Source organism: Haliotis asinina, chromosome 9 (genome assembly GCF_037392515.1).
Source record: "Haliotis asinina isolate JCU_RB_2024 chromosome 9, JCU_Hal_asi_v2, whole genome shotgun sequence".
NCBI lineage: Eukaryota > Metazoa > Mollusca > Gastropoda > Lepetellida > Haliotidae > Haliotis > Haliotis asinina.
The window spans coordinates 55,407,395-55,428,402 of record NC_090288.1 but is presented as its reverse complement, the minus strand read 5'-3'; the positions used below and the strand labels follow the sequence as shown (position 1 = coordinate 55,428,402).

Here is a 21,008-nt window from a genome sequence, read left to right as displayed (position 1 = left end):
TGAATGTCAGTAGTAGTAAATCTCATATATTCCCCCAAACTACAGGATAGAGTGTTTTGGAATGTATGTTATACGTCAAACATGAAGTAAGCAGTGCTATTGTTTTTTCCATGTATATAGTGTTACCTGTCAGTATTCATGTTATAGTACACCATGTGTTGCGTGGGATCCTCAGGTCACCCTGATGTATGATATGAGCGCTGTGAACAAGGAAATGATGTGTGCTTCTTGCGTAGAGTGGTGTGTCGTGTGGAGGTCGGATATGTTAATAGTCACTACTGTCGTCAGTGTTGTGACAGCAGACATCAGTCAGACATCTACAATGTGTTCAGCAACATCCTTGGTTCATGCCCTAACACTCACTTACCATGATGTAAAGGGACATTAAAAGATCTTCATCGGTGAAAATAATGCTCTAGGTATTAAACTGTGAGATAGAGAGCCCAAACTGAGTTGGATGTGCTGTTTGACACAAAAATACATGTAGTGATAGTATGACCATATGATACTAGCATGAATGTCGTGCTGGGCTGGGAGGTGGGAATGTGTTGTCTGTGGTCGTAACTTCAAAGGGCTCTCGACATTTACTGCCAAATGCTTTAAGAGAGGTGGGCCTGTATGGATAGTAGAAGGCAAGCAGTCTCTGTTGGGGTAAACAAGTATGGTCAAAGCTAGTTCAGGGTGGAAGTAAATGAAAATTATATATAAAAATACTTTGGGATAACTGCTGGAGGGGTAGACTAGGCTGGTCCAGTGATAGATAATGGAAAGATTGGAACATGTATGGCCCAATTGTAGGTTGGTGAGAGATTATACAATGGATGGTCCAGCGGTAGATTGCTGAGAGATAGTACCATGGATGGTTCAGCAGTAGATTGGTGAGAGATTATACCATGGTTGGTCCAATTGTAGGTTGGTGAGGGATTATGCCATGGATGGTCCAGCAGTAGATTGGTGAGGGATTATGCCATGGATGGTCCAGTGGTAGATTGGTGAGGGATTATGCCATGGATGGTCCAGCAATAGATTGGTGAGGGATTATGCCATGGATGGTCCAGTGGTAGATTGGTGAGGGATTATGCCATGGATGGTCCAGCGGTAGATTGGTGAGGGATTATACCATGGATGGTCCAGGGGTAGATTGGTGAGGGATTATACCATGGATGGTCCAGACATAATATGCCTAATTTTGGCCCAACTCTTTTGCGGTAGATGAAGGTGGTCAAGTTGTAGATGTCTGTGGAAAGTGAGGTTGTGAATGTGAATGTGATTGAGGAATTTAGTTTGAATAGTTTCCAAGTCTCCAATGAGCACCGTTAATAGTTTCTGTCAAAGAAGCATTTGGCTTGTAAAATGTTTGCTTTAACTACATCCCATGCTCTGTTCGATTAGTTACAATTTTATGAAATATCAGATTTTTGTTGCTACATGTAGTCACATACATTTGAATTGTCTACCCTAATGAATCTACTGGGGAAATTACTGAAATTACTGAAAGATTGTTTTTCATCTGAATTTTGTAGATGATAAAACAGAAATATTAGTCAATAAGATGCCTTAGTCAGATTCTGTGAATATATTGTTAAAAGACATATCTGCATCATCTCGTCAACATCCCAAACCATCCCATTATCATGTCAGTCACTACTTCCGTGACATGTGAGCAAGGGTTGAAATCACTGTTTGTGATTATTTATTACACTATTGACACGTTCCCTCAAGGCCACTATATTGAAAGAGTGACTATTGCGTGTCCCTCTGCAAATGTATTATGACTGTCTGATGAGGTCAGAGTGTAATCTAATCATACACATGTTCACTATCAGATCTGGGGGTAGGCCAGATGGGATGGGGTACCATGGGGGGCAGGAGGTGTCTGTTCAGGGGTAAGGGAATTAAGTCAGAGGCTGCCCAGACAGGGATGGGCGGAAGTGGTGATTTCCTCTACTTGCCTTTTTACACGAACATTAACATGATTAAGGGGCCATCTCAGTATCTTCATGAGTATGTGTGGAGTTGGATTAGAGAGAAACAAGCTTCATTGACAAACCTTCATTTCTAGACATAGTCTAGAGTTATTTGTTGCGATATAAAACCTGGGAAATGTGTAAGTGCATCAATAACATTTTCAAGCATTGCAAGAATCATTTTTCAAACTTAGTTTTTTTTTAAAAAGTTATAATTTTCTTCAATTCAGTAATGGTGTATTATTTTAGCATTGTAATTTGAGGTTTTATTCAATGTTATGATATAGAACTGAGAAATAATGCTCTATTTATTGCTTCTATTACCAATGATGTAAGGCTTCCTAGCTTGTTACTAGTTTTGCACATCATAAAGAAGTCAGAAAATGTCAAATTGTACTGATTAATTTTTTATTTCTTTTGCTACTTCATATGATATAGATCATAAGTAGATGATACAAGTCCATGAATATCTATAGCAACAATAGTGGGCGGAAATGAGGTAATAAATATACACCTGAGTTTATGTTATATGAGCTGTAGATGTTCTTTGTGAAATGTTTATAGCCACACTGCAGAACTCCAGATATAACATGACCATCAACTATTAGGTAAGGGATCCTGAATGAGAGTATTAGCAGTTATCTGGGAGTACTGCAGTCTTATCAGCAACGTCTCTGACAAACCTGAAACTTCAGAATTGGAGACTGGTTGATATTACTTTTGATTGTGTGTGTTAATATGTACTATTTTCTATGAGCAATATTCAGGCCAGTGATCTTCCAAGACACACATGATGATAGCCTGTTTGTTTCAGCATAGCTCCTAACACTGAAGATGAGGTTAGACTCTCACATAGATACAATATGTGGAGCCATGGTCTGGTACCTATCTCTGTGGTGAGACATTGCTTAGGCAGCAGTTATCTCAACCTCCTCACAAGCACACCAACATTTTCACAAATTTTCATGTACATGAGGTCTTCACAAGCAGTCCGCTTTGTGTATGGTCATTTGTTTTTATGAAACATAAAATAACTTTTTTGACTCTATTCACCAAAGTGTATCTTCTGCCTGTTAGTGAGTCAGCACTTTTACCACCACCCTTGTGAAGCCCTCAAGAGAGAAGGGATGTTGAAAGCACATTTTGGAAGTGAGGTTGGTGCCCTCGTGCAGCTTCAAATATTAGAGCTAATTGAATTTGATTATAGCATCTACTTTACAATCTCCCAAGTCTTTTCTGGTGGTCTCTGTAAAAACCTAAGTAATCACCACACAGTTATCCTGAAAACAAATTAGATTTTAGATGTGGTCCAACGTGTATGTTAAAATGTAATCTTCATAGCAAAATCAGCGTCTTTATTTCCAAAGAGCTGGATGGAGGTATTTGCGGTAATTAAATTCTTCAATATAGGTATAGTGATAATCTCGGGGAAAAAATCAGCAAGTCTCTTGGTTAAGATCGGGCTGTATGTTGTAGTGATGAAAGATGTAGCTGTGCCCTCTTCTCGTTATGCTCATGTTCATCTTCTTCGCTTCTAGAACGTCAATATATTTCACTGATTTAATGTTCACAAGTCTCTTTTCCATGATGGCTTCTGGGGTGCGAGTCTTGATGGACTACATTAAGCAGCAGGGGAAGAGGGCCGCGGACCCACCGAGAGAAAAAGTAACGGCTTTGACATTACAATCTGCAGTAAGAGCCATCAACTGCAGGTTGTTGGCGTTGTTCTGGGGAGGTGCGGCGGTGGTCATGCATGAGCTGGTGAAAAGACCATGTGTTAATGACCTTGTTATAGCCACTATGTCTGACTGAGCCAAAATGACCCACATTGAAATCTTTCGCCTGATTGAACAATGGACGCCAGCATGTTTGTCATTTTAACATCAAAGTCTCTCATGTGATCAAAGTATAATATATGATTATCCCTTTCCTTTGCTACAAGGAGGAAATGATTAGGTCATTTGATAAAAATAGTCTTTTTCTGAACAATAAACTCACATGTTGCTGTATTTTGATGAAGATGGCATATGTTAATTTTTCGCCTGAAGTTGGCAATATCAATTTAACAAACTGGGCCATACAATGAGGGGATTATAGTAATATCCCAAACTAAACAAGCTGGGAGCATTGACACAGCTGAAGGTAAACTTATATTGAGCAGAGGCAGTTTATTATGATGGCCGTTTGTTTCCATTACATTGTAGGCCTATATAAATTCTGGTTTCAGGACAGGAAGACAGACGTAGTCAATAAACCTGTCAAAAGGAACAACCTTAAAGCTGAATCACTTTGAAGTGTATCACCTTGGAGTGTACACTGATGTTTTCATGGTGTCAAAAGTCCTAGCAGGCTTAACAAGTCAGCTGCATAAAATTACCTACATTGTGAGAATGAGATCGAAGATGAAAAATGGCATTTTGTTGGAATACTGAATTTACTGGTGTCTGTTTTAAATTAAGATTGCTATACAAAATAAGTATTCATGGAAAACTCTTAATGTTAAACCAGGAACCCTTTGACCAACTGTCCATGTCCATGTGGGTCTGTTTTCTGTGTGAAGGTTAAGTTCTTGTTGGAATGAGAAAAGAAATCAGAATTGACATGATTGTGAATGACTGAATCTGCTTGCTTGCTCACTTGCTCACTCACTTACCCACCCACCTCATCATACCCAAGATTTGGGGGAGACGAGAAAATACTGATCCCTTTTTCTGTCTTTGTTGATGGTGAAAGTGAAATGTCACCAGTTTCGATTTTGTTCACCTTGACCACCAGTTAATGTTGACTTGTGTATGCTCCAGCATGTTGAACACCGTGTCAGTTGGGCTTATTTCCATGTGAAGTTATGGCCTGAGCTTGTCACTGGTGGTAATCCATGTTATTTATAAGGACAGTCACCTAGCAGAGCAGGGCCATGTTCCACAAAGTGATCACCTTCTTGTTCATGACAGCTTTGTGAATTGGAACCTAGGGATCATAGCACTACAACTATCATAAGTCTGTGTTAAATTTTGGGAGTTGCGATCACTTGAGTTCTGTGACAGCTTTGTTTACAGACAACACTTCACCTTTAAATGATAACTGTGAAGAGTGGAGGGATCCCAATTAGCATGTATTGAATGATGTCCCTTTAGAACCCTGGGAGAGAATAAACTCCCAAGTTTCCCTTGCCTGTGGTTGTGAGACAAGCATGAATAGGACTGGACCAATGTGTGACTAGGCTGATTGAGTGTGACTAAACTGGAAAAAATTTAAGTTGTCCTCATATTTAAAAAAACATTTATATGGAAGAATTATTTGCTGTTGTCTTTCGCACAACCCTTGTGTTGTATGTAAGAGATATTAAAGAGATCTTAGTTATGATACTTTATCATCTTAAGGCAGGGATTGACTTGGGCCGCGATATCGCGATTTTCTCGCACCAGTTGCTTTAAAATCGCACTCAAATCTACCTGCAGCGATTTAAAATCGCATCCTGCTTACCTGTATGATAGGAAGTTTTTAAATCTGTTTTACTGAGAAAGGATTTGTCGTTATTTTGTCCTGTCAAAGATATTCCCGTTGCTTTCTACCTATTTTTAATCTTCGAAACATAACTTCTGGTATGGAACACCGAACATCGTTACACAGTGCTGCACAAAATGAGCTGCGCTGCAAGGAGTATGGCAAACTCTGAACCCCGCAGTACTGTGTTGTTTATGCACAGTGCGACGGTGTACAGAGTTCGCATTTGGAAGTTGTGTTCTGCAACGTCACACAAAGGGCAGCTTCTAACGAAACCATCTTATTCGATATAAAAATCTTTAAATTCTTAAAGACTACGAATGAAAACGAAGAAACAACTTGACCCATTCAACACCGTAGGCCGAAAAATTGGCCAAGACATCGCCAGTCCCCAGGAGCTGTAGGTCGAAAAAACGACCAGTCAGTAGTTGCATCAAAATGATTTATACTTTTCGGAACCTAACTAACATATGATTCATTTATCAAATCTATCACTCTTCATAATGCCGGTCAACACTTATTACATTTAAGATAGCCATATTTATCGACAAGGTTAGAATTGAAAACTATTTTCTTTTTCCGCAATGTTATTTTTAAAAAAAAACTATTCTCACACACATGCTTCGGCAACGGGTCCACATCCGAGTTCTCAGTGAGCAAATCAACAATGCGTAGAGGATATAATTAAACAAATCACATAAACTGAAGAATAAAAGCAACAACAGTAATCATAAAAATTGTCTAAGAACATTATAACTTACTATTTCAAACGTTATTGTGCGATCGTGTCATGTCATTCTTTCTCGTTTGTGGGGGGGGGAACAGTATCCATTGCTGTTATCTGATTGGCTGACTTAGGTCACTTGTCTGAATTTGACCGATCACGATCCTTACTGCAGGCTGAGGCTAAAAAGCGTCAATAGAAACCAATGTTTATCCAATAAACGCGCTTCTTACAACTATGAAAATACTCTAGGCAAGGATATCGTCATTTTGTTGATGTTCAGAGCTTTCGAATGATACCCGCCATCAAACGAATCGCCTCACATGTTCTTCATTATCAGACAAAGATTTTAAAACGGAGGTTTTTCACGCTGTTGTATCACGTTACCAAGCGAATTGCCACTGATATCGGGAAATACACGACCATACATATTACTTCTGAAATCTTTCTAGAATAATTTTCTGATCGTGTATAAATGAACATATGAAAGAAAAAGTGAAGGGGATGTCATGACTTGTTACAAACAGAAAAAAACGCTCCAGGTTTTTGTTCCTCCGTGGTTCATCTAGACATATAAATGTCTATGCCTGCATTTTCATTACAAATTAACTTATTTAAGTTGTAGTCGTATTACGTGAAACATATGATAAAAATAACTTTCAGATTTACAAACAGTAAGATTAGTCCTTTCAACTGGTGTATGATATGCAGTAGCAATAATGATTTATAAGTTGATATTTTCTCTTGATAAACATAAACTTCATCTATGACCTCAGAGTTGCTAGGAACTCGGTGTCATGGCAGTTTATGCCGCTGGTTGACTGGTGTTGAAAGAGTTAAGTCGTTGACCTTGATGACAACCAGAATGCAGACACCAATGGTGATGCTAGTAGATCTACAGACTTTTAATTCATTGCAATTCAGGATTGCTTGACTTGAAATTGATTATGACAATGTTTTATTTGTCTCGTTATCTTTTTCTTCTGAACGATCATGAACAGTTAAATCTCATAACACTTTAAAAAATCTCATGCTTTTGATCCCATGTGAGATCTTATCTCACATGTTTTCTGAGCCAGGTTTATCCCTGTTAAGGTCCCTAATTTAGGACACTACGGTACACATAATGGGGGAAAATGAAAATGTGTTGGTATTTTTATTTCGACAATGTATATATACTGCTCCCCAGCATATTGTTTAGTCATGATGGTGAAGACACTGTCAGGTGATAACACATCAGTTATCTAGTCTGTGGGTGGAATGAAGCTGTTTGAGAGAAGAAGCTAGAATGTCAGGCTGTTGTCTTAATCTGATGATAATGTGTGCACCATGCGTGGATATAGGTATGAAAATGTCACCTTGATTGCTACATTCAGCGCTTGTGGCAATAAGATTTGTCCAAAGTGATATGAGATGAGGCATAGAGTTAATGACTTTGGAAAAGTGTTTGGGGACTTGTGGTGCCCATACTGATTGCCTGAGAAGTGTGACATTGTCTATGATGGAAAACTGATGACTTGGATATGTATGTTTAATAGTTGCTTACATATCCTGGTAATGAACTGTGAATACTGTAGGACCATAAAGCAGAGCTAGTGTAGTACACAGTTGGTGACAATGTGATGGTACTTGGTTGGGACAGCCTGTGATGGTACTTGGTTGGGACAGCCTGTGATGGTACTTGGTTGGGACAGCCTGTGATGGTACAAGGTTTGGACATGATGTGATGGTATGTGGTGGGAACGTAGTATGATGTTACATAGTTTGGATATTGTGCTGGTACACTGAATACTGTAATATAACGCAGAGCTGGCATTGTTCAAGGTTGAGACATAGTATGATGCTACGTCATTGAAACTTTGGAAATGGTTGCAGAGACTTGTACATTTAGGTGTGTCAGTGTGGTTGAATTACATGACTGGCCTTCTTAAGACCAGATGCATAAATAGGTCATTGCCAATGTATGATACAGACCAGACAACGTGGCCAGCGAGTAATCATCAGTCATATGATTTCAACAAAACAGCAGCTCATCTGGTGGCTAGTCACAACAAACATGGCTGTGTTGTGTATCTCTAGTGCAGGTAACCTTCACTGTACAGGATCATTTGACATTTGAGTTGCTCCACACCTTGCCAGTGTAGTCATCGCGCTGTTACCAGGTCATTGCCAGAAGCTGTATACAGGATGTGGGTCGCATCTGCTTCCAGCACCGCCAACCACCTGCTGACCGGTTTTTGGCATCAGTCACTGAAAGTGAGAGTATGGTCATATGGTGCTTAACGTAGTATTCCTGCAGTATTATTAAAGGGAGACAACTGCAATATTTCAGCTATATGGCTGTCATCTGTAAACAGTGAAGTCTAGACAAGCCAGTGATCAACATCATGAGCAATGTATGCAGTTGGAATATGATGACATGTCAAACAAGCCAGCGGGCCTGGCCATACGATCCCATTACTAAACTCTTACGAGAGGCATGGGTTACTAGAAAACAATCTTGATCTTCATGGGTCTGATTTAAGACTGCAAGACAATATTGTCAAAACACAAATAGTAAAACTTAACACTTAAAGTGGTACTTCTTTAAGTGGCATTTAGATGTTGCTACATTTTAAGATGTCAGGGTCAAACCTTGAGGACACCAGAACCGCCTTAATTTCCAACACTAGACACATCTTAGTATGTCTGTTCTTTCTCTGGACTGATTAACTGAAAGCAACACCAATGTAAGGAGATTAACAAGATTAGCAGACAATATGTGTTCAGAGTTTTACAGAATGTGACATTTAGTTTGAGAAATTAGATAAATTTGGCTGGTGTGAAAATGCAGCACTCAAGTATTCCCAAGGTGGTGCAATGTGGCTTGTTTCCTGGACCCTGGTCACAGACTGACCATCCAAGCTGGTGTAATCTGGTTTCTCTCTGGCCCTGGGCCAAGGCTGACCGGTCTGATCTGGTTTCTATCTTGTTAAAGACTGACCAGTTCAAGGAAACTCTCAAAGCAAAGTTATAATGTTGCATCTGGACCTTCTTTTGTATCATTAGTAATTTAAAATATATCTTTTGGATGGACAGTCAACATCTTGATGAGAAACAGATTTGTTGCTTACGGCATATAAACAATGCTAACAAGATATACAAAAGTTGCATAAAACATGTATGTACAGTGTTTTTCCTGATGTACAGGTTGTTGTGTATCATGAACAGACTCAGAGATAAACCTAATAATTGGTTTTGGTGTGCCAATGTCCTACATGGTTAAATATATTTGGGACCTAACTCTTGATTGGATGGTCCAAGTGCCCCACCAGGTTAATTTTATGTAGGTCCCTTTTCGATTTGGGTGTTCAAAGTTTTCAGCTAAATCTATATGTTTAATTTGTATGTAAATAAATTCTTTTAATAAGCACAATTTTTTTCCTGAGACATGATCGTTCACGATCATGAACATGAAACCAAAACCGAAAGTGACCAACTGAAAGATATTTTAGAAACATTTGGTGAACTTGTTACGACAACCAACCAGGGATATAATTGCATGTGGATTAAAACTGGTTCCCTGAAGAGATTTTTGGCAAACAATAACAATACTTATTGCATTATATTTACTTAGGCCCCACTAGTATTTATTGAATGCACCGTTTTCAAATATTTTGAGTCCACAGGACGCAACCCACATTTCTTTTGGTTGCAGTCCATATTGCGCTGTATCCTAGGTTTTCCGCACAGACTGTTATGTACAATGTGTAGATAGTGTTGTTGCTGATATACACATTTTTATTTAAGATGTGTATATAGTGTTGTTTCTAATGTACACCTTGTTTTACACAGCATATACAGTGTTGTTGCTGATATACACATTGTTATGTAAGATATGTGTAGAGTGTTTCTGATTTTTCTGATGTACAAACTGTTTTACACATCATATTCAGTGTTGTTTCTGTGATATGCTCACTGTTATGTAAGATATGTATACAGTGTTGTTACTGATGTACACACTGTTTTACAAAGCATATACACTGTTGTTTCTGTGATATGCTCACTGTTATGTAAGATGTGTATACAATGTTGTTTCTGTAATATACTCACTGTCATGTAAATGTGCATACCATGTAGCACTATGTCTTCCTCCCGTACCACTTGCTAGAATCACCAGCTGTTTGCTGCGTTATCTTCATCCTCAGTTGACCTGTATCAGGCTTATCTTCATTTGACAAAACTTAGGGCTCCACTTAGAAGCCTGGAGATGTACATACTTTTGTTGAAACATTTAAGAGAGTTTGATTGTAGGTAAAATACGTTCTGCAATGAGCTGTTTTGTTAGTGGATGGAATAAATGTGAAAACCAATAAAGCTGATAAATCTGAGCAGTGTGTGTAGGTGTCTGGTCTACAGGGGGAAACTGTATCTCTCTGTACAAGAACACGTAAGGAATGAAGCTTCTAGACAACAGGTGGTCACTGGGCTTCTCACTATTCAGATTACAGAACTGATAAGTGTTGAATTCACTTTTTGATGAAATTTAAAAAGACTGCTATGATGTTTTATAGATTATGGAAATTTTGCAATGTTTCAGTATTCATTTTTAATTGATCCTGTTGCTTTTAATTTTCTTAACTGAAAGTTTCAAAGTTTGCTCCATTTGAGGGAAATAGGTTACCAGTTAAAAATGCCAATGTGGATGATAAATACTTCATCAAATAGCAGTGTATATATATTAGGCACCGGTTCTAACTATGCCATTCCATTATAAGCATTGTTTACAGTTTTCATTTGTTGGATGTGACATTTGGTTGTGCTCTATTGTTCAGGTACAGTGTATCTTGATATTTCTTTTAAACAACAGCAACATTGTATCTGCAGGGTACGACTTTCTCAGCAGCAACTTTGTATCAAGAGAGTATGACAGTTGCTAAACAGCAGCATTGTCTCTGCAGGGTATGACTGTTGTATCTACACAGCAGCAACTTTGTATCGAGAGAGTATGGCAGTTGTTAAACAGCAGCATTGTCTCTGGGAGGGTATGACTCTTGTATCTACACAGCAGCAACTTTGTATTGAGAGAGTATGGCAGTTGTTAAACAGCAGCATTGTATCTGCAGGGTATGACTGTTGTATCTACACCGCAGCAACTTTGTATCGAGAGAGTATGGCAGTTGTTAAACAGCAGCATTGTATCTGCAGGGTATGACTGTTATATCTACACAGCAGCAACTTTGTGGAGAGTTTTACTGCAGCCTAGTATGTTATTCATGATACCTAGAGCAGGGTTGAGTTATCAGCATGGACCAAAATGAGTGAAGGGGTGAGTTTAGTTTCACACTACACTCATCAATATTCCCGATATATTTTGGCGTTCTGTAAATATTCAAAACGGAACCAGTGATCAACAGCATGAGCACTGATCCACTCAATATAGGATATGATGACATGCATCAACCAAGTCAGCGAGCCTGACCGCTTGATCCCATTAGTTGCCTTTTAAAACAAGCATGGGTTACTGAAGATCAATTCTAACCTGGATCTTATTGGGTTGGACTAATACTAACAATCATCAGTTATGTATACAAGATCAGCTACCATTTCTGAGCATGTTGAACTGGACTGTCATGTTTGTTTTTGCAGGAAGCCAAGGCTCAACTCTCAGCTGGTAGCACAACAAGTGGCTCAACAGTTTGCTCCACCAGCACCACCAAAGAAGGAAAAATCTCATAATCCAGCTAAAAAAGAAAAACTTGGTTCACATTCTAAAGATGGCAACAGGTATGGTCAAGACTTACCAAGAAGTTATGATGTGTTGCTTGATGGGGGTGTATAGAAGTGATGTGTGTTGGGATGTATGGAAGTGATGTTTATTGTGGTTTATGGAAGTGATGTGTGTTGGGATGTATGGAAGTGATGTTTATTGTGGTTTATGGAAGTGATGTGTGTTGGGAGTGTATGGAAGTGATATGTTGGGGTGTATGGAAGTGATGTTTATTGTGGTGTATGGAAGTGGTATGTTGGGGTGTATGGAAGTGATGTTTATTGTGGTGTATGGAAGTGGTATGTTGGGGTGTATGGAAGTGATGTTTATTGTGGTGTATGGAAGTGATGTTTATTGTGGTGTATGGAAGTGATGTTTGTTGGGAGTGTATGGAAGTGATATGTTGGGGTGTATGGAAGTGATGTTTATTGTGGTGTATGGAAGTGGTATGTTGGGGTGTATGGAAGTGATGTTTATTGTGGTGTATGGAAGTGGTATGTTGGGGTGTATGGAAGTGATGTTTATTGTGGTGTATGGAAGTGGTATGTTGGGGTGTATGGAAGTGATGTTTGTTGGGAGTGTATGGAAGTGATATGTTGGGGTGTATGGAAGTGATGTTTATTGGGGTGTATGGAAGTGGTATGTTGGGGTGTATGGAAGTGATGTTTATTGTGGTGTATGGAAGTGGTATGTTGGGGTGTATGGAAGTGATATGTTGGGGTGTATGGAAGTGATATTTATTGTGGTGTATTGAAGTGATGTTTATTGTGGTGTATGGAAGTGATGTTTGTTGGGAGTGTATGGAAGTGATATGTTGGGGTGTATGGAAGTGATGTTTATTGTGGTGTATGGAAGTGGTATGTTGGGGTGTATGGAAGTGATGTTTATTGTGGTGTATGGAAGTGGTATGTTGGGGTGTATGGAAGTGATGTTTATTGTGGTGTATGGAAGTGGTATGTTGGGGTGTATGGAAGTGATGTTTATTGTGGTGTATGGAAGTGATATGTTGGGGTGTATGGAAGTGATGTTTATTGTGGTGTATGGAAGTGATATGTTGGGGTGTATGGAAGTGATGTTTATTGTGGTGTATGGAAGTGATATGTTTTTGGTGTATGGAAGTGATATTTATTGTGGTGTATGGAAGTGATATGTTGGAGTGTATGGAAGTGATATTTATTGTGGTGTATGGAAGTGGTATGTTTTTGGTGTATGGAAGTGATATTTATTGTGGTGTATGGAAGTGATATGTTGGGGTGTATCAAAGTGATGTTTATTGTGGTGTATGGAAGTGATATGTTTTTGGTGTATGGAAGTAATATTTATTGTGGTGTATGGAAGTGATATGTTTTTGGTGTATGGAAGTGATATTTATTGTGGTGTATGGAAGTGATATGTTGGAGTGTATGGAAGTGATATTTATTGTGGTGTATGGAAGTGATATGTTTTTGGTGTATGGAAGTGATATTTATTGTGGTGTATGGAAGTGATATGTTGGGGTGTATCAAAGTGATGTTTATTGTGGTGTATGGAAGTGATATGTTTTTGGTGTATGGAAGTAATATTTATTGTGGTGTATGGAAGTGATATGTTGGGGTGTATGGAAGTGATATTTATTGTGGTGTATGGAAGTGATATGTTGGAGTGTATGGAAGTGATGTTTATTGTGGTGTATGGAAGTGATATGTTGGGGTGTATGGAAGTGATGTTTATTGTGGTGTATGGAAGTGATGTGCGTTGGAGTGTATGGAAGTGATAGGTGTTGGGATGTATGGAGATTATGTGTGTTTGGAATGGCTGTAGAAAAGTGGTGTGTTTGGACCTGAGCATTATCACAACTATGGGATGTCTTAGTGACTGGTAAAGTAATAAGGCTTCAACCAGGCAGACTAATGGTTGACAGCGTGAATGTCAATGCATACTGGAGACCTAGTAAGCCGTGACCTCCTTGTCTTGAAAGTGATGCTGATATGTTTTCGGTTTTAGTCATCTCCCAGTGAAATGTGAATTTTGGCAGAATGATATCTTAGGCAGATGTTGGTACCTGAATTGCAGTCTGTTTCTTATTTATAGTCTTGGAGAAAAAACAAATGTTGTCAAAACAAAGGCTCTAAAAAACAGTCAAAGGAATCTGCTGTCAGTGTTTATTAATGTCCGACCTTGTTAGGACTGTTATATGCTATTTTCAACTTTTGCCCAAAAAACCCACACTGCTGATTGATACTGGTGTAGTTGTTCTTAGATCCAGCGTTGATTTCCTGATCAGATAACTCCCAACATTCTTCAATTGACTGAAAAAATACTCTTTCATTCCTAACAGACGATCTAAGAATGTGTTGCAGATAAGTTTCTTTGTATATCATTTTTTAGTTTCTAATCTGAAAAGAACTGCTATTCTTCAAAGGGACACAGATATTGATTGTGAAATATTTATTTAAATTGTGACAAAAATAATTTGCAACTAAATGGCGAAGCAAAATCAAACATTTAGAAAAGTAATGATTCAAGTCTAGACTCCATTACATAAATACTAAAAGTGCTTTTAAAACAACATTGATGTCTTTGATGTAAAAAAAAAAATTCAAATTATAGGGCTAAGTGAAAGCTTATTGAAAGAAAGTATTTGATTCGAAACAATTGTTATGAAGGTTGAAGAAATTCCTAAAGTCATTTGAATGTGTTACAGCCATTTTGTCCCTATTCTCTAGTGAGTTTTTATTAATCCTTCAGATGAGTTTGTTTAGTATGTTTGTACAAAAGCAATTCCTTCCTTGGCTACAATTATTGCATCTGATATGATAGAAAATATGCAGTGTCTCCACCCTTATGTTGAGCGTGATTGTGTACGTAAATCCTTAGTTTCTTTCAGAAAAGAGTACTTACACAGATATAATATAGACTTACAAACTTTGTCCAACATGGCGGCCTTTCATGTCTTTATAACACTGTGGACAAAAGGTGGTTAAACTTCTGTTGAAAACCCTTTAGTTGGAAAATGCACAAATTAATGAGCAAAAAGAAGTTTACCGGACAATATGGAGTGTAAACACTTGCAAAGCTCTTGCTTGTGAGAGCAAATAGCTAGCAGGGGGGAAAGGTGTCTAAATGGGGTGTCTGCCGTCATCAGCTTGTATTGACCGAATGGTTAAGTGGTTCTTCAAGGATCTTGTACAAATTTGGTTTGTCAGTTATGAGTTAAAGGTGCCTTCTGCTCCTGGTGTACTGTCTGCATCAGGCCAGTTACGACAAGCATTTTATTATAACTTCTGCGTCAAGTTTCAGGGAAGAAAAGAAAGAGGTTAATGAAGTAAAGAGATTTTCAGACTAGAGACATTTTCATAAAAAATTCTCAATACCTGCAGGTGTCTAACTAAAACCTATTGCTCCTGCAAAGTACCCTTGTCTACTTTTGTCATTTCTGTATTTTCAGACCTTATGATTTTAAGTGAGGATATTTGTCAACAAGTTTTGAAAAAATATGGCTAAGTAGCAATGATTGCACTATATCTGTTTTACAATTTTTGTGTACCGAGTGTCTCTCAATCCACATTTACTAATCAAGAATGTTTTTTGCTATATTTGAAAATTGGCTATGTCCCATAATGGAATAGTTTTTCCTGACCCTAGAAGTAGCCAGGCTTTTGTTTTACTGCTTGCATATTGATGTCAGGTGTATGTAATGATTTGAAAAAGATTTCTGCAAAGTTATAATTTTTACAAATTATGACAAAAAGAAAGAACATTTCTCTAAAACACCCACTGTCTTGAGTTTTCTGCTTTTATCCATGATAGCATACCATATTTGTATTTTGAGTTTCCAAAACATTATTGTAACTGATACAAAAAAGTACTTTTTCAGAAGACATTTATCTTGAATTACAGATTGTTTTGTGTAAGTTTATGTTGATGTTTACAGAAAGTGTTTTTGAAACATTTCAATGATCCATATAAAAATGCCACTAGACAGTACTGAGTGGGTAGTTGGAAAGATCGGACACGATCATGTCTCTATTTACATTTCTCTTGTGGAACAGGAATCCTTTGTTGTTTGCTTAAAACACCAGATCTTGTAAGTCCAGTTGAGGTGTCACTCCGAATCTAATTGACCATAGATATTGATTAAGTACAGACAGAAGCAGTCAGTGAATAACATGCTCATTCAATGATTTGACTGGAACGGCAAGCATTCTTTTGACCTCTCAACATGTCTTTTGAATACCCTTGACAGCAATATGAGCAGCCAAGGTGGGTGGCGAGTCTATACATCATTACTAGACAGAACCCAGTCTGAACATCTGTGGAAGGACATAGTAGGAGTAAGGATAATCACACAAAGGTGTTCGACAGGACAAGGTCCTCAGCTTTCAATACATGGTGATCTGCAATAGCGAACCAATTACCTGACCGGCTATTGAAAGGTGAATTAACGCTGGGTTGAGGACTGTGAATAGGCTGACAAAAGCCACCAACATGTATTGGCTGAGGGGGCCCAGGGTGATTGTGGGCACTCTTGACAGGGTTGTGCTAATCTAAGGTATGACTACCTTGAGATCCCCCTTACTGTTTATCCAGCCCACCCTAGCAGTGTGTCTGCTGTTGTGCCCAGTCCACAAACAGGCTAATCTTGTCACTGTTAATACTCACGGAAATATATTGACTGCTTCAATTTGTAATCCAGCATGGTGTCCAGCTGCTGCTCCAGGCTCAGAAATATGGCCCGGTTAGATGACAATTAGTTTGTGCCTTTGTCAGAAGAAAAACTTTATGGGCCAAGATTGAACTGTTTGATGGTGCATAAGTGTAAATGACAAGAGATTAACAAAGTTTCCTGATTGGATGAAGTGTGAAGAATGACTTACTCCTACACAGATTTATTGGATAGAACTCCATCCAGCATGTAACAAATTAAAATTGATGCAATAAAGAAAAGTCAGATGGATAAAGGGAAATTTAATGTGTAGGAGTAAATGCTGTAATTTATTAAACTGGTATACCATTTTAAAAAATTCTGTGTGTGATAATTTTGATGAAATGTAAGACACAGCATATTGCGTATGATTTCTTTACCATGAACAGTTTCTGGACAGTTATGTAGTTATGGAATAATCTAATAGAGTGATTGTACTAGCATAGAAATAATCTAATAGTGTGGTTGTGCTTGCATAGAAATAATCTAATAGTGTGGTTGTGCTTGCATAGAAATAATCTAATAGTGTTGGTGCCCTAAATTAGAAATTTTCTATGGTTCTTACAACAATATAAATCTGTTGCATGGAAAATATTTGTAAGGGAATAATTTAATGGTGTTCTTGTCCTATCATAGAAATAAACTCATCTTATGGTTGTGTTGAAATAAAGAAATGGTGCTGTTGTCCTTCAGTGGAAATCACCAAACAATGTAGTTATATCATTTACTTTCATGAAAAACCAGACAAAGAAGTTGTTCATAACTTTTCATAAAATTATGTGAAAAGATGATCGTCATGCATATTTAGAACTCAAAACTTGATCTCCCAATGTAAAATTTGGCTGAACTATGTTGTAGCTCACCTGGACTGAAGGTGAGTATGTCGTGGTGTTGTCGTCAGTCATCTTCAGTCCATCTATCCTTCATTGTCTGTCCTTGTCAACTTGGGAATTCAAAATTATGGCCTTTCAGGCAGCCAGTCAGCCAATCATTTAAAGATCAGATATTACCATAGTGAACTCAGGATTTTAAAAATGGCCCTAGTGGTAGCCATATCATCATTGTGAATCATTTCTAAGATCATTCATTACATTTGTGAAGTCAGGATTTTCTAAAACGGCCTTTGGATCACTTACAAAGTCATACCATTATGAACTTGGATTTGAAAAATGGCCTTTTAGGCACGCGTGAGAATCATTTGCAAGGTCATACCATTGTGAACTCCGGATATCAGAAATGGCCTTCGAGGAAGCCATGTCCTTGAGAATCATTTACAAGTTCATACCATTGTGAACTGGGAATTTAAAAAATGGCCTTTGAGGCGGCCATAAGACCCTTGAGAATCATTTACAAGTTCATACCATTGTGAACTTGAGATTGCAAAAATGGCCTTTGAGGCAGCCATAACATCCTTGAGAATTGTTTACAAGATAATTCATTACCATTGTGAATTCAGGATTTCAAATATGGCCTCTGTGGCAGCCATGTCATCCTTGTAAATCATTTACAAGATAATTCATTAGAATGACAGCATTTAATTGTCTAAAATGTTAGGATCGTGTGTGCATGAATATGCATTGGTACAGGTTTCATGTATGGAGTTTCAAGCTGTGAGGGGCACATGAATTGAGACATTTTAAGTCCAGCAGGTTTCCAATTTTGTCCACTAAAGAGTATATGTTTAAGTAGTGTTGATAAGGGTTCATATCAAGTTAATTCTTTCAACTTTAAGCATGAGCTTACAGAACAATAAAGACAGGAAGGTTATGTGGTACTTAAGAAAATTCTGAATTTTTAAAAAAATCACTTATAAGTGGCTATGTTCAATATATACTGAATAGCTAAAGAAACACCAGTTTTAAAAAAAATGAAATCTCAAGTAAGTAAGTGTTCATGTTTATGTTTTCTATTAAAAAACTTGACAAAAAGCCAGAGTTGCATTACTTTGCTGTTCAGTATATGAGTATACCTTTATAAGAACACAGACTGTAAGACTCCACTTCATTGAGGTGGCTGTTCAAAGAGCAGCACATATCTTACCCTCGTCAACAAGTACAACAGTTATCCATCTTTAAATCTGCAATACATCTTATTAATGTAACAGACAAATATATGGCATCAAGAGGTGCAGACTAACTGCATATTTGCATAAAATATGTAAAAACAACATTAAGACAACTATCAATCAGTTCGTTACCCAACATATCCTTTTGAACTTCATGTTATTTTCTTAACCATATTTTCACTGACTACATGCTGGCTACACTGGAATGAATAATGCATGAATGAAATACAGTAGCTTGTTTATTTGATGCGTACGTAGCTGTTTTGAGTACATGTGACATGTCCAATTTTGAGGTACATATACAAATTAGAAGTTGCATGAAACAGTGCACAAGATGAATAAATCTTAAAATATTCACACTGGTGCAGAAATACACAATAGACAATCCATGGGAGCGAAAATATATTGATACCCCAATGAAATAATTGATACTGAATATATAAGAAAATTTTTGAGAACATATGTTAGGGATATATTTGGAGCTAAGGCTATCACTCTTATCCTGATGTGATTTGTAGTTGTGAAAAGTGTAGAAACTCACCGGTGTTGTATTTACTAGGGCTGTATTGATGCATTGTGTTATTGATGGATTATAATTGCTGAGTCTCCAGTAGCAATTAATTGATAATGGAAGGGGAAACTATCGATGCATCTATAGTATGTGTGACTGTCGATAGTTTAGCAATTGACTTTCATTGAAAATGTGCAGCACAAAGATCAGGGTCTCGTTCCACTAACCGATCTTAGCTAAGACCAATCTTACTCCAGTTGTACAGGTGGCTTTGCCAAAAGTGAACCTGTTCTGCTAACCGACCTTAAGCCGATTGTAGCCGGTCCCAAGCCAAAATCGAGACACTTTTTTGCATAGTCTAGTATTGAATTTCAGAAATAACATATTAATGATCACTGATATTGATTTTTCATGAAACCACTAATGATAAATCTGAAACGCTGCAGATGAACCTTGAATTAGTTGGGATGTTTGTGAAAATACACTTACACAGATGGCGAAGTGCGCTTTTGTGCCATATAGTGGATAGTGTTTTACTGTTTACAAAATCACATTTCAAGAAGACTGGTATTGAGACACCTATTACATCAAGCATATGTCATATTCAGCTGCAACAAATGCATCACAGAATTGACTGTACATTTTAAAATTAAATTACAAGTGGCCTTTGTCACCAGTACCACCTGTCTGGATAAAACAAAATGAAAGATACTGAGTGTGAAAACAAATGCTGTGTTTGAAAGACTTGTTTCAGAGGGTTCTGTATTGGCAGAGCCAGTGAGGGGCTCAAAGGGTTCGAACCCCCTGAACCCTCTCCTTTCAAAATTCCTGCATCCACCCATGATGGCTCAATACCTTTAGAATATGCATTGAAAGAGCATTGTAGCAAGATATAGGAAATTAAAAATGTATGCAATGCAGTGATTTCATAATTCATAAGAAATTGGCAAAGTTTCTATGCTGTGTGACGCCATGACAGATGCAAAATCGCGCAGAATGACAACGGTAATTATCGTCATTTCTGGTGTCTCCTCTTACGTACAATGAAAACGATAAAAACATGTAACGATACACAGATAGTCAGATTCATTCTGATTACTTACATCTCATATTTATGTACAAACGATCTTTGAATCAAGGGAAGAGGCTCACAAAATCCTGTTTACCCTTGTCAGCAAAGCCGCCATTTTGTAAGAAATTGGTCAGAGGTACTGATGTCATATGTGAACATTGTTGCACATATTAGGCAATTTCTTTGAGGTGACGGTCGGTTGAACAATAGTAAAAACATTCGCTTTTTCATTCTGATTACTCTTTCACTATGATTTCACTATTATCATGTATGTTTTGCGTATCGTTCAGGCATTGTTTTTCATGAAACTAATATCAGTATCTACATTTAGCCTTGTTCAATATCATATCATACATGGATATAGGGCATGTGTTTTCGTTCTTTGAATGTTTTTGATTATTTCAAAAGTACTTACTTAGGAGATTAACACATTTAATGTAGTATTATACATGCTCTTCTTCATCACGTACAGTAAGGAAAGTTGCCATTTTTTACTCTTTACAATTTATTTTAGCAATCCTAAGTTAGCCAGGATCAACTTTGGATCTTAACTTTACGATCGGCTTGCGTAAGATTGGTTAGTGGAACAGTATGCCGATCATAACGCCACGATAAGATTGGGATTTTAAGGGTTTACGATTGGCTTAGGACTAAGATCTGTTAGTGCAAAGGGACTCAGGATGTTTGAATGTGAACTTGCAGCTGTATTGAGTTTATGTTTGACTGTTTACT

General features: G+C 37.8%; 1 protein-coding gene across 1 annotated transcript in view; it reads left to right on the top strand.

Annotated features, from left to right (window-relative positions):
• LOC137296037 (YY1-associated factor 2-like) overlaps positions 1-21,008 on the top strand; it is a 40,800-nt gene that overhangs the window by 10,743 nt on the left and 9,049 nt on the right. The window contains exon 3 of the mRNA XM_067827677.1: positions 11,824-11,961. Within this exon, the coding sequence (XP_067683778.1) occupies positions 11,824-11,961 (138 nt within the window). The remainder of the gene's footprint in view (positions 1-11,823; positions 11,962-21,008) is intronic.